The 14,016-nt window shown below is 41.1% G+C and overlaps 1 protein-coding gene across 2 annotated transcripts in view; it reads right to left on the minus strand.

Moving 5' to 3' along the window:
• Window positions 1–11,306, minus strand: part of LOC120731808 (paxillin-like) — a 30,574-nt gene extending 19,268 nt beyond the window's left edge. Inside the window, exon 1 of one of the 2 annotated variants that reach the window (XM_040029069.1) lies at window positions 11,111–11,306. In XM_040029069.1, coding sequence (XP_039885003.1) covers window positions 11,111–11,123 — 13 coding nt within the window. In that variant the 5' untranslated portion in view covers window positions 11,124–11,306. Of the gene's footprint in view, window positions 1–425; window positions 632–11,110 lie in introns of those variants that run through there. The other variant, XM_040029068.1, reaches the window with a different exon arrangement.
• Between the last annotated feature and the right edge of the window lie 2,710 nt (window positions 11,307–14,016).

Below are 14,016 nucleotides of genomic sequence, written 5' to 3' on the forward strand. Positions count from 1 at the left end.
GCAATAAAATGTGTGGAACAATCTTAGTATTCTGCTGTTCTGAGACTCATGTGGTGACACGAAGCCTTTCATGTGCCGTTCAGACAGGACTAGCCTTTCAATGTGACACAACCTGACACACCATCACATGAAATGATGAATCCTTCTCTTTGCTTGTACCAGAAGAGGAAGAAGAAAAAACATGTGCTGTACAGCCCTCCGGGCTCGTGTTAGATAGCAGAAGGCCTGTGCCTGCGTTCATTTGGAGCGCTTCGACGGCTACGTGAGCACAAAATTGAATCACGCAGGAGACTAACGCACACACGGGTGCAACAGTGGACGGCGACACTGAACGCAGGTGCCTTTCAGCATGGCTGACTACACATACCGGAGAGACACACTGAGGCATCTAGGCACGCTATAAATACTTTCCTGCTGACCCTGACCTGTGGGAGAGGAGACACGAAGCAGATGATGGATGACCACGATGATCAAAGCAATAGTCATGCGTTACAGACCACCCAGCAAGTTCTGCACTTGTAAATTACATCTGCTCTAACATGTATGCACTTGTACTGTATATAAAAAGAAATATGATGTCATTTCTTTGATCTGAATGTTCTCAGAGTAACGCTCAAAATAAAACTTTCTTGTTAATGACCACAGAGTGTATGACCACCAAAACCAAACCTTACAATGCCCTAGCTGCTGCAGGCAGGGTACACCCTGGATAGGTCACCAATCTTGACAGATCATCATCATCATCAGGTGTGCTGAGTGAGAGCTGAATTTGACTGTGAAAGCAAAGGGCACCACAGCCCTGAAGAATACCTTTTATTATCTACTTTACTTTTACTAGTGGTATCAGCGGAATATAATGTAGCGGCAAATTAGACTTCAAACAAGCGACTGAGACCACAAACTTATTAAGAAAGTGTTTTAATGAGGCCATATAACAATTAACAGTACTGTAATTTTCTCATTCTCACATGCAAGTCATTTTCTTTTGGCAAACTAACCTGTCACCTCCTGCAGACCATTAGAATCAATGCAGTTTCATATTTTACTACACAGTAACTCTAAGATCAATTAAGTGCTACAGATGCTCTTTTATGCAGACAGAATGCAGCTACTTACACAGCAACATGCACTCCAGTGTGAGAGAGTACATCGATGCATGCAAAGCGAGCACACACAAAACATAACACAAAGCACGAGAAGATCAACATCAAGTATTTTAATATTAACATAGCAATAACATTAAATAATCTAATGACTAAGGAATTTATCATTAGATGTAGTTCTAGTTGTGTTTCTGCCTTGCACCCAGTATTTTCTTTCTACATCTAAATGACAAATGCAAAAACAAGTAAACAGACATCTTTTACAGTTTATCTTTAGATTTCTTTTTAAAAAGAATCAACCTTTTTAGTGCCTTTAAGCCTAATCCTGCAAGGCTATCACTTTGTTTATTTTAACAATGGACAAAATGACTAAGACTCTTCCGGTTCCTTCAGCTCTATAAAGCCTTGTGGGAGGTTTTGGCCTCTTTTTAACAGTCATAAGTGCCAAAATTACCACCAGACAGGATGATCTCATGTTGCAACTTGCAATTTGCATGGTGGAAATTTCATAAAAAGCAGAACCCCAGGGCATAACTTCACTGTTTTGGTTCAATCTCTCTGCTCTCATTTCACCATTTTCTGCCCCAGCGGGCAGCTAATTTTCTGCAAAACACTATGACAAACCCGCTATACACAAACCTCCCCAGCAACTAACAGCAGAGCTTCAAAGACACTGAATGTTTGCTGAGCAAATTAAAGCATTTAACACAGGAGGAGGTAATATTTCCCAGGATTTAATGACCAAAAAAAAAAAAAAAGCTAATAGAAGAGCCAATATTAAACTCACTCCACCAGTTACTAATAAAAATAAATGCAAACTTTGATCCTGCTGGGTATCAAATTGGTAACTATTCACCAAATAAACTTCAAAGCTCATAATGATTCTCTTTCTGTGTTACATGCATACTCCTTTGTCTGAGAAAGAGGCGATTAGTCTACTGTGACTTGAGGCGAGAGGAAAAGTTAGGTCAGCTATTTGATTTAAAAAAAAAAAAAACACTTCTAACATTGATCAAACTTTTGTTCTGAGAAAGGTTGAACCACATCATGCTAACTGCTGAACTACTATGACACCTCATCTCTGTCAAGTTCCACGGAGGAAGTACCACTTCAAAGTGTCAAACCAGCATCCCGACGCCTCCGCCACTGCAAGTTCATCCAATAAAACCCAACCGACACAAAAACTGTGCCATATCTTAACTTTTATAACATATTTATAGCATTTATATCCAGGTGGCTCCCTGGTAAGATCTCTAGGAGCTTTTCATCCAAGAAAGCAAGTCCATTAGTGATATTATTTCAGCTTTGCTTTTACACGATTACACATTTGTCCTCTTGCCTCACAACAGTCACAGTGAAAGCAGCAAAAAAGTGGACATTAGATTTTGGATCTTAACTATTAGTTATTATTTTTTATATTTTCTTTTCACTCTGCACGGCGGGAACGTGACAGCGATCGCTGAGATGCTTTTAAAAAAAGTCACAATTCACATTTCAGTACTATCGTTATTATTAATATCACACTGAGACATTTGTTGTTATTAATAGTTCCGCTTCTTCTTCTCTCTGCCGCTTATTTACATGTCGGCTGCTGCTTGGTTTACTTGGCTTCTGCTGTTTTTGTTGCTCTCTTGCTCTCCTGTTATCAACTAAATGGAATTATTACATTTAAAGGGAAGAGGAAGGTAATGAAAGCAGCAATTTTAATGTTCAAATAATATACATGGGACTAACGAGGAGAGTATCTGCAATTGAAACAAAACCAGGGAAAAGATACAACATGTCCTCTTACCATACTATACAACCTTTATTTATAGAGAACTTTAACATAAAACCAGGGTTCACAAAGTGCTGTACATATACAAATAGCATAAACTAAAACTAAAATCATAATAAAAAAAACCCTCTTGCTTTTTCTCACTTCCATCCTATTCTCGCTCAAAACCCCCGTTAACTCAAAGGTTTTTAAAGAAAGGCTGAGGCAGTTTGGGGTTTAACCGATGCCCAGTCTGGTTGTTTTGAGAGACTGTGTGCATGTGAATGAAGTGAAAGCCGCTTGAAATTACTTCAGCAGTACCATGCGGGAGAGCAGGGTGGGGTCGTCTACTAAAAGAGACAATCATTTTCACTGTTATACTGAATGGATGACTCTCCACTGAAAGTAAGAGCAAAAATACACTGCAGAGCCACGAGCAAAAGAAGCGCTTCCTGAATATCTGCATAAAGCCATGCTGAGGTTTTATAATTATAACAGGAAGTCTGCACTGGACTACAAAGAAGTCTCTGCTGTGATGACGTTTCCCCATTAACCCAAACCTTTTTCAGCCCTACCACCAAACAGAGAATGCTAGTGTTTGCTGTCAGGCGCTGAATCTACTGATTTAGGGAGTAATTGAGGGCACACTACAGGTTACCGATCTAGAGAGAAGCAGAAGTGCCACACTGTCTGTAGATTTTGTGCATTATCCCTGACCCAATTCTATATATACAATATATGCATGTGTGCGTGCAAAACTGCACTTTACTGTTAAGATTTAACTGTTCCTTCTTTAGATAAATGTAAAAATACAAACTACAGTATAGACCAGTGAGTTATATGGCTTCAGTTTCTGATACAACAGTAACTATAAACACAAATACCAGCTATTTTCTTTGTTATAGTTCAAATGAAGCGAATAAAACTGCAGATAATCGTTACAGGGTAGAATTAATACAAATCTGGCTTAAGAACTGACGTACTTTAATCTTCATGCATCATGCATAATATCATATCATAGAAATTGAGAAATCTCCAGAGAAAGCGTGTAAGTAGACAAGAGGAGATTTCTTAATAAACTACAATCTCAAGCTGAAAATGATTCTCAGTTTTTATGTTACTTTGCAAAGCTTGCTATGCAAAATAAAAAATAAAAAAAAAGGATGGGCAATTTTCCCCTTTTATTAATCAGCTCGTTCGGGTTCTGTCTTTTCCTGGGCTGAAGTAGGTCATAGCACCAGAAAAAAAAGCAGCTCTTTGTCCCCTCCGGCAAGACAAGGACAGAAGGAAAGGGGATGAAGAGGAGGGTTAGCGAGGTCTGCAAAGTGGGCCAGATCATTTCACTGGAAAACAATCAACTCCATCCAAGTGCCAGAAGCCACTTATAATTGTGTATTCTCATGTTAATACTACATCCGTATAAACCTGAGGAGCACTAATCCTCACATGAGTGTTGCCATTAACATTAATGGGAGCTGATCGGAGTGTCCGCAGTGACCCTTTTAACCAAGCCAGATGTTGATTGTAAACAGAGCTAATGCTCAGTCCAGCTGAGGCGCTCGCGTACACAAACACTTTTGCACACACTCATTTTTCCTCCACTCTCCCAACTTCCCAATTTCATCAAAAGCTTTCATTGTGGTAGCTCTATACCCCAAAGTAGGGCAGCACCGGCAGCCGTTTGTGACTATTTAAACCTGTGCCAAGGGCAGAGGAAACCTGCTAGGCACAAACACATTTCCTAATAACGCAGTGATGTCTTATCTCAGCCTGCAGCCACATCAACGTGCCACCTCTATGAAAAATGACATTTAGGAAGCAATTAGGGGAGAGGCTTAAAAGCATCTGAAAGGCCATGTGATATTCACGGGAGCTGGAGAGGCTTTAAATGGAAGCACTGGGCCACTTTTTTAACACCAGTATAGTTACAAAAACATGGTGCTTCCTCTTACCGCGACCAAACAAAATTTCACAATTACCATCGTCTATGCAAAACCGTTACACCAGCTGTTCCCCGGCTCGCATCAAAGGAGCCGCAACATCGCATCAACTGAGCTGTCAGTCACTGATGGACTGGCAGGGATGAGAGTCTTGCAGCAAAGTCAGCAGGGAGCATAACTCATCAGAGCTTAGCAGGGATGAGGAAGGCTGACAATGGCTTCTAGTGTATACACAAATAATGGAAAGATCAGAAAAAAGCAACAAAGACAAGAACTCGAGCAAGGAAGTCATTCGGAGAGTCAATATGGAACAAGATGTGGCAGCTTCATCATTTAGAATGACCAAAACTACAACCCACCAGGATGTCAGTCAGCAGTATAGAATCATGGCTACAAGCTGAATGTGAAGCTGCCCAATAAAAAAAGTGCAGAAAAATCAGCTGACAAAAAAAAAAAAAAAAAAAAAAAAATAGTGCACATTGTGGTAACAACAGTCTGGCTTGTGGTTAGACTATAGCTCCAGAAATAAACAGATGGAGAGATTTTGCTTGTATCTTGTGACTCTAAATATGTTTTTTTGTTTTTAACTTGAGGGCTTTTTCTATAGTAGCTGCTTGAGTATCGGCCTGGCAGGCTGCTGTTACCGTGTGCTGAGACCATAAGAGATAACGCGATGGCTGCTGCTGCTTAGTCAGCTTCCTATTCAGAGATGTGTGTCCACACCAACGCTCTGTGATCAGTAGCGTGAATAAGTTCTGTTTTCAGTGCATATAAGTGAGTGTGTGTGTGTAAGTGCACCATATGTTTCAAAGCCCTGCAGAATCGTTATTTTTAAAAGTCAAAGAGATGGACAAACTGAGGAGGAGGTGAGCTATTCTCTCTAGCCTTTAGCTGCCACACTGAATGTCTGGCTTGCATGCATGTGTCACTAGAGACTTATCATCGAGCGTGGGCAAGAGTCACTACAGACAAGTGGTTGCAGGGGTTTTTCTGTGGTCTACTGAAAGAAGAAGAAAAAAAAAAAAAACAGAGGATTTTGAATAATGTGAACTTTCAAGCTTAGTCACATTTTTACACTTCACAGTACTCAGTACTGATTTAGAGCTGCACCTCAGCACAGCAATGAGCAACCATAATCAAAAACAGTAACAGAAGCAGACAAAGCTACACTGCAACTTTCCTCTTAAACTCAAAAAGTACTGAACTCACTATTTCAAATAACGCAACTTAGTGTCATCTTCTGCAGAAATCTCAATTCCTGGTAAATAACTTTCAAATTATTTTTTAAGCTGCAATGCAAAATCGATGAGCAAAAAAAAGAAGAGCAACAACACCTTTGCCCAATAGGAAATAAATATATTGTGTCCTTGTAAAGATAATGAAGGTTTTCTTCAACAGTAAAGATAATCTGTCTTCTTTTTCTTTAAGGGATGTCAAGCATAAGGCTAAGGGGGCAGAATCAGCCCGCCAAAGAGAATGTGAAATAAATTTGAGGCTTTTAGCTGTATTTCCACAAGTTTTACAGCTTTTCCTACTGATAAAGACCTCCTCCATGACCATTCACTACACCAAAGTCATCAAGTAATCAATAAACCATTAAATGAAAGAAAGGTCCCGTTTTGCCACTATCCACTATACAAATGTATTATTTCTTCATCATGTAGAAACAGTGAGATGTATAACTGAACTTTTTTTTATATATTAATATAAAAAATATCTCAGGGAATTAATGTGTGATTAAACTTCTCTCCAAGTGCGCTGTACATCGGCTACAAAAAAAAAAAAAAAAATCAGTGTGACATCGCTGCTTTAAGCCTAATAACTGAATACTTAGTTACATAAAATGATTTAATATGTTTCCATGTTTTGTTTTTAGTAAGTAATTGTAAATCTACATATTCTGTATCTGAATATGGTACACTTGGGAAGTGTAATTTGGCGGTCACAACGTAGACTTCCTGCCTTGCTTTCAACAGCATCAGGCTCACCCTGGCCTGAAGTCTGTCACACAGTGAAACATTTCCTCTCTTGGTGGCTGTCCTTTCCAAAAGCATGGCTAGTCCAAAGATCACAAAATTTGCTTCCCGACACCTCAGAAAGATCCCCCGTTGACATATGTAGCTGTAACTGTCACACTATTCGTTCAAAGAATCTTAATAATACATCAAAGGAAAGTCAGGTCATTACGTTAGCATGAAATTCAGGTATGTACTTCCATCTATTTGCAAATTCATCTCGTTCGCTTCCCCTTACACCATCTATTGACGTATAATTGCAAAATAATTTCTTAGGTCAGACTGCACAAGATTATGCAAAAAACTACCGGGGCAGGTTTCATGATATTTTCTTCAACTGCTTTGTTGATGGCAGACAACATTAACGGCCTTCTAGCTAAATCTGGAATTAGAAATAGAACAATTGCTGGAAACGAGTGAGTGCAAAAAAGAGAAGGGGAAAGTTTCTAGCTCGTTTTGCGTCGCTGACAGAATAAAAAAAGTATCGCTCAGGCACACATGACATCTGTGTCGCAGTGTAACACAGAACATGCGGGGAAAAAAAAATGACAGATGTTCACGTGAGCGGCGTCTGATGTTTCCTTTGGTCTACAAACAATGAGCCAACCTAAATTTAGACTCTGCTGGGTATCTAGGCTACATCACATCTCATTTGGACTTTGTAAAAGAACTGCTTTGCCCACGCCCACTAGGTGAGTGACATTTCCAACACTGCAGCTGCTGCGCCGCCAGTGCTCTGAGGAATCGTTCCACTTGAAGTGATGCCGAGAAAGTGACAGCGAAACGTATTAATCTGAGTGAGAGACAAACGCAGCGGTTACTGTATTTGCAGACATAAAAAGGAAATACTGAAAGGTGCTGCGCATTAGTCAGTAAAAGGGAAGTTAACTTTTTAGGCTGTTTGACATTCATGTCGTGTTGTTGCAGGCCCAGGGCAGTGAAGCACGGAGCAACGCTCTGCAGCACTGATAGCTGAGGACGGGAGGTCAATGAAAGTTTGCCTCAGAACATGCCACAGCACCTAGACCACAAGGACTGCACAAACAAAAGGAGATGCAAATAACACAATTACACGTCTTGCATAAGAAAAAACAAAGGAGGGGGAGGAACACAAAAAAAGCTGATAATTGCAAGCGATCAAGCTTTGCGATCTGCTTTGAGCTAAATAACCTCCTCTCTTGCAAACTCAGCCAGCTTAAAACTGTCAATAGATTGGAGCCTGCAGTTTCCCATGTGGCTCACCACAGGAATGGTGGGGAGTAGGAAGAGAGAGGGTGGGGCAGTGCAGCGTTTTTAAAGAGGATAAATTTTGGCTGAGGCCCAAACCCTGCATGTGGGCCTGATTCACCCTGACATCCAGCCTGAGATCAGCAGTGCTCTGCTCTCGCGGACGCTGTGGAAGGAACACAGTGATATAACAAAAGCCCTGGGTGTGAACATGTGTGGATCACAGGAAAAAATGGCTTAGGAGTAAAGACAAGCCAGTTAATTGACAGAAAAAAAAAAGAAGAATGAAAGTGAGGAAAAACAGGGCAGAGAGAGATGAGAGCAGGATGGTGAAAGGTTTCCTGGTGCTCCTGCTGGCTCAGCTCTTGAAGACGGACCCTCCTCAGGCTAAAAATACACCTAGACTTCGTTGTCCTCTTTGAGTTGTGTACTAGACAGACTGGCTCACTCAAACTCCACCGGTGGTGCTTCTTTATATCCCCTACTGCTTCTAAAGCCATTTTAAACCTTCAGCGCATCCAATTTTCATAAGCAGGTGGAGGTAAAGTTTCCTGCTGTAGCTCCATAGCTCCAGCGTGATAACAGAGATCTATCAATCGCACGGGGAGGATCTGGTGTCAATGTTTCGCTACGTATGTGTGCAACAGTTTTTACATATCTGTGCTAAAATGATGACAGAATTTACAGCCCTGTGACATGGTAATTACCCTTGGTTGGATTTTTTTACATAGCTACTTTAAGGAAAGCCCTTCGCCCGTGTAAGCTGAGAATGTATCCATAAACGCTGACTGGATATAGAGTGACTTCTTGGTACACTCCCACTACCAACGCATAAAACAGAGATCTGGGTTTTGGCCCGAAAGGGTTACATCCAGATGAAAACAGAAAAAAAAGAAACACTATTGTTTCATTCCTTTTTTGATATTTTAAGCATGCAGAACCTGAAAGATGAAGCCGTGCCTGCAACATTCTTCCCAGCAAGTCCACCTGCAGCTCTCAGAGGGTGCTAATCCCCTTTGGATGGCTTTTGCAAGGCATTCATCATCTTTGACTTCACAAAAACACACTGGTTGTGTTTTTTATAGCAACCAATGAACCTGACTCCTATGCATTTCGTGGATGTCCTGCTAAACTTAACCATGCAGTCACCGGGGAAAAACTAACAAGAAACTGCTGATCCCGATAGCCATGTGCAAGCCTCGTTACTTCTATTTAGTTTTTAATTACACTGGATGCTTTTATCTCCCTGGAGATAAATCGCAATTCCCAAAAAAGTTGGGATGCTGCGTAAAATGTAAATAAAAACAGAATGCAATGACTTGCAAATCTCATAAGCCCCTAATTTAATCACTGTAGAAAATAGAAAACATATCGTTTAAATTGAGAAAATCTTACATTAAAAAAATGAATAAATAAAGGTCATTCTGAAATTGATGGCAGCAACACATTTAAAAAAAATCTGGGACAGGATCATGTTTACCACCGTTTAGCATCCCATCTTTTTTTAACAACGATCTGTAAACATCTGGGAACAGAGGAGAGCAGCTGCTGAACGTTTGTGAGAGGATTGTTGTCCCATTCTTGTCTGATATAAGCTGCTCAACAGTCCTGTATCCAAATGTTTTCAGCTGGTGAAAGGTCGGGACTGCAGGCAGGCCATGTGGTTGTAATTGATCCAGCATGCTGTTCGCCATTGTCTTGCTAAAATACATAAAGCCTTCCCTAAAAAAGACGTCACCTTGATGGGAGCATGTGTTGCTTTAAAATCTGTATATCCCTTTCAGCATGGATGGTGCTTTTCCAGATGTGCAAAGTGTCAATTCCACGTGCACAGATCCAGGCTTTTGAACTGAGCGTTGGTAAGAAGCTGGATGGTCTCCCTTATATTTTCCTAAAACAATTTAAAACTTCAAATCGTGTGACCATAGAACAGCTTTCTACTTTGCCTCAGCCCATTTTAAACTGCAGCGTTTCTGGATCATGTTCACGTTTGGCTCCTTCTTTGCACGATAGATCTTTAACCTGCATTTGCAGATAGCATGACAAACCGTGTTCACAGACAATGATTTCTGGAAGAATTCCCAATTTTTGGCCTTGTCCCCTTGCACACAGATTTCTACAGATTCCCTCCAGATTTGTAAACCCCGGCCCATCAGAGAAACTCTACCTCTCTAAAATGTTTTTCTATAAGCAATCATCTGACCTGCTGCCACTTAAAATGTTCCTAAACTGTTCCTTTATGTACCTCTTACTTTCCCAGCCTCTTGCTGCTTCTTCCACAGTTTTTTTTAAATGCACGGTTGTAAGCTTGTCAATCTAAGGTAAGTTGAGGATTGACTGGCTCATAGTGAGAATGTTAAACTACTAAAGCAAGAGAACCTAGACCCCCCACCGGCAGAAGCAACACGGGTCTCTTGGATTCGTCTGCGCGTGCTTGACAACAATCAGCTGAATCCAACTGATCAAACAAACTGTGTTACTCTGTCAATGATCGCGTGTCACCAGAGTCTGCACTAATGGGACCGTTTCTCTCCCACCTGCTGCGGCACTTATAATCCTGACACCCAGCAGGAGGGGCTGCATAGGTCAGTGTACCAGTGAGAAAAAAAAAGCCAAATGAGCCGCGGTTTGATTCACGCATTCATCCCAGGTGTGCGCATGAAAAAGTTCCGGCAGTCCTGCACGACTCCGTCACCCATTGTTGAGGAGGACAGTGCAAACGTACCGTCCAGCGGACTATCTTCACGTTACCAGCTAATAAGACGACTGTTACATTCATTATCGTAGTAACGAGATGCCTCCCCGTGCCAGCAGCACGCGAGGCCCTTTTGTGCATTTAACCCCGCACTTGCTCGCAGCAGAACCTGGATAACTCAGCCCACCTGGCAACGGGGAACACTTGCGACTTAAACAAGCCAACTACATCTACTGACCACCTGCGGAAAAAGCCCCCCTCCTCTTCGTCGTCGGGCTGGTCAGCCCTCCAGCGCTAGCATTGTGTGTTCACGCTAAAAGCACACACTCTCACGCGCTCTGCTTTAATGTTGCCTCCGCGGCGAACGAACTTACCTAAATCATCCATGTTGGCCGGAAATGGTTCCAGTGCCGAGAACCGGATCGGTCCTCCTCTCCGACGATCGCAGCTGGACTGGAAGCCTCTAAATCGCCAAATCCCCGCTCTTACTGGACGCAGTGAAGTTTTCAAGTCCCCCCCCCTGCTGCTGCTGCTGCTCCTGCTCGAGTCGACGCGTCTTAAACACACTCACAGACACACACATACCCAGCTGCCCCCAGCAGTCCACATCCAGCCAGCCCCCCCCCCCAGCCCACAAGCCACAACACGCAGGGACCAGCGACATCTAGCGGCGGAGAGTGGTGTTGAAGGGACGCTACAGTAAAACTATATGGGACCCTAATAAGTCATATTGTTCCAGAGTTTCAATACTTTATGTAGTATAAAGGTATTAGATTTTATACATTCATAGAAGATTTAAATGTAGTTTTTTACATTTCTTTTGTTATTAATGTATTTTTTATGTCAGCTAAATTTAGTTTTTTTGTGTGTTAGTTAATTCAATCTTTAATGTCGTACATTCTTGCTGATAGGAGTGTTTACAGTTAGCAGAGCAAGCTCACAATAAAACAGGGAAAAATTATAAAATTAAAATTACTAACCGGGCAAGCTAGAGATCCTCCTCAGCCTCACAATGCAAGGAGAGAGAAAAAGGAAGCTGACCGAGGTCTCTGGGGAAAATAAAACAGAGAGAGTCAGACATGTCAAAATAAATAAAATAATTAATTAAATGGCTGAATGACTTAAATGAGGTGAGGCAATAAACGTGTTTTTTAAGACCACCTGTGGAACATAATAAGGTGGGCTCAGGTTTTGAGGACTCTGGGTGTGCAGCAGGTACTCTTTCTTGTGGAGAGGTTTTGTCAGAGTTGTTCATCTCCAAAGGAAGTAGGAGATGTGAAGGTGAGGAAGGAAAACGACAACCACAAGCCAGTGTTCCTCCTTTAAGAGTTTGGAATGACGAGGACTGTAGATTTTATTATTGATGATTTTATTATGTCTGCTTGCATGTTATATGCACTACTGTAAGTAGTTAGTCAAAATGCCTGTGTCTTCTGGGATTACATACGGAAAGTGAAATAAGTTTTGACTCTATTTATTTATTTTTATAACTAAAAAACAGTAAAATTATAAAAGAAGAAATGTAGCTGTAATGTCGTGTAAAGAGTAATGTGCTAAAAGGCAACATCATTTTTAAATGGCCACATGGTGGCAGTAGCTTCACATTATCAGACCTTCATTAACTGGTCTCTGGCCTAAGCCCCACCACACACACCCATGCCTCATTGATACATACAAAAAATGACTCAAAGCAGCTTCTCAGCAGAGAAAGAGACTAATTGTGAGAAAAGATGGGAAAATATGGAGTATTTTAAATGGTAATTTATGGCTGGTGACTAAAGAGAAGCTTGCATGTAGAAGGAGACGACTGACGGAAGGTTTTTAGTAGTTATTAGGGATACTATGTTGCTATTTACATGCACTGCTACTGAGCTCTTGAGGGTTATTTTTAAAGCCAGTTTCAGAAAACACGAGTTCCTGATTTCAGGATAAAGTGCTAGAGGGCTTAAGAAAACATTTCTTATAAATAACGAACTGATAACTTGTCACATGTGACGTTTGTGTTCTGTGACTTTGAAGAAAAGTCCGTCTTAAAAGAAAAACACATGAGAGAAGACTTTTTCTTGTGCGTTAACAAAGATTTTACCCTTACACTAGAAAATGAGGAGATAACTCAGACCACAGTCATTATCTGCACAGCTTAAGTCAGCTTTCTTTGAGCAGACGCACTCAGCACAAATCGACAGTTCTCACAGAAAATCCATCCATTATTTCTCAGAGGTGGAAATAGACTAAATGCCATTTAGGCACAGTGTTAAATCTCAATATAAACCTCTGTGAGAGAGTGTTAATTGCACCCTCAGCACACACTAAAACGCTTCCCCTGATAAATGATTGGTGTAACTTTCCTTTAATATTCCTGCAGGGAGTTACAGAATTACACTGTGTGTGTTCAGCAGTGAGATGATGGCTGGTTTTCATGGATTTTATGTCACGTTAACGTGGTGTTATTTTTCTTCTTTTAATCTTACTTCATGTAAGACAAAGGTTTGCTTTTGTTACCTGAGAGTTCAGAGTTAACGGGCCTGTAAAACCTGATTATGTATATTTTAGCATCATACTGTGTGTCATTCAGAATGACAATGTTTTCATAGCGGTGAAAGCAATCGGGACGCCCACTGCATGAACTAGGGGTGTGCAACTGTTGCAGTGTGTACTTGTGCTTTGAGAGGGAGGAGTTTTACAGTGAATAACCACAGGCAGGAATGATTTCCTGTGTCGTTCAGTGATGCATGCGGATAATCTCAGTCTCTCACTGAATGTGCTCCTGTGACTAGCCAGCATGTCACGGAGTGGGTGGGAGGTTTGGTCCAGCATTGACCTTATCTTGGTGAACATCCACCTCTCTCACACCACCTTAGGGCGAGCACAGCTCCATCCCCACAACGTGACTGGCCTTACAGATCAGTTTATTGAGTCCGTTGATCTTGATCAATAGTACTCTGGGCTTTCCAAGGTCTTTCAAAGTTTTTCTCTGTACTTTAGCTGCTTTTTCACTTATTTCCAGTCCAGTCCTTGTACCTGACCATTTTCAGAGGAACTGTTAGTATACATTATTGTTATTGTGTTAGCGACTTAAAAGTGACCTGTGAATCATTCAAGCTTAAAGCTACAGCTAACTCAAAGAATGAACCAGTGTTGTATCTACACATAACAGACAATTAGCAATGAAACAAATGCCATTGAATGATTTGTTATCATTTGTTACAAATTTGGCCAAAAATGCCAAAAAAAAAAAACCCAGTTTAACAGGCATGAAATAGTATTTTTGGCCAAAAAT

This window comes from Simochromis diagramma, unplaced genomic scaffold (assembly GCF_900408965.1).
Source record: "Simochromis diagramma unplaced genomic scaffold, fSimDia1.1 OVJJ01000483.1, whole genome shotgun sequence".
NCBI classification, from domain to species: Eukaryota; Metazoa; Chordata; class Actinopteri; order Cichliformes; family Cichlidae; genus Simochromis; species Simochromis diagramma.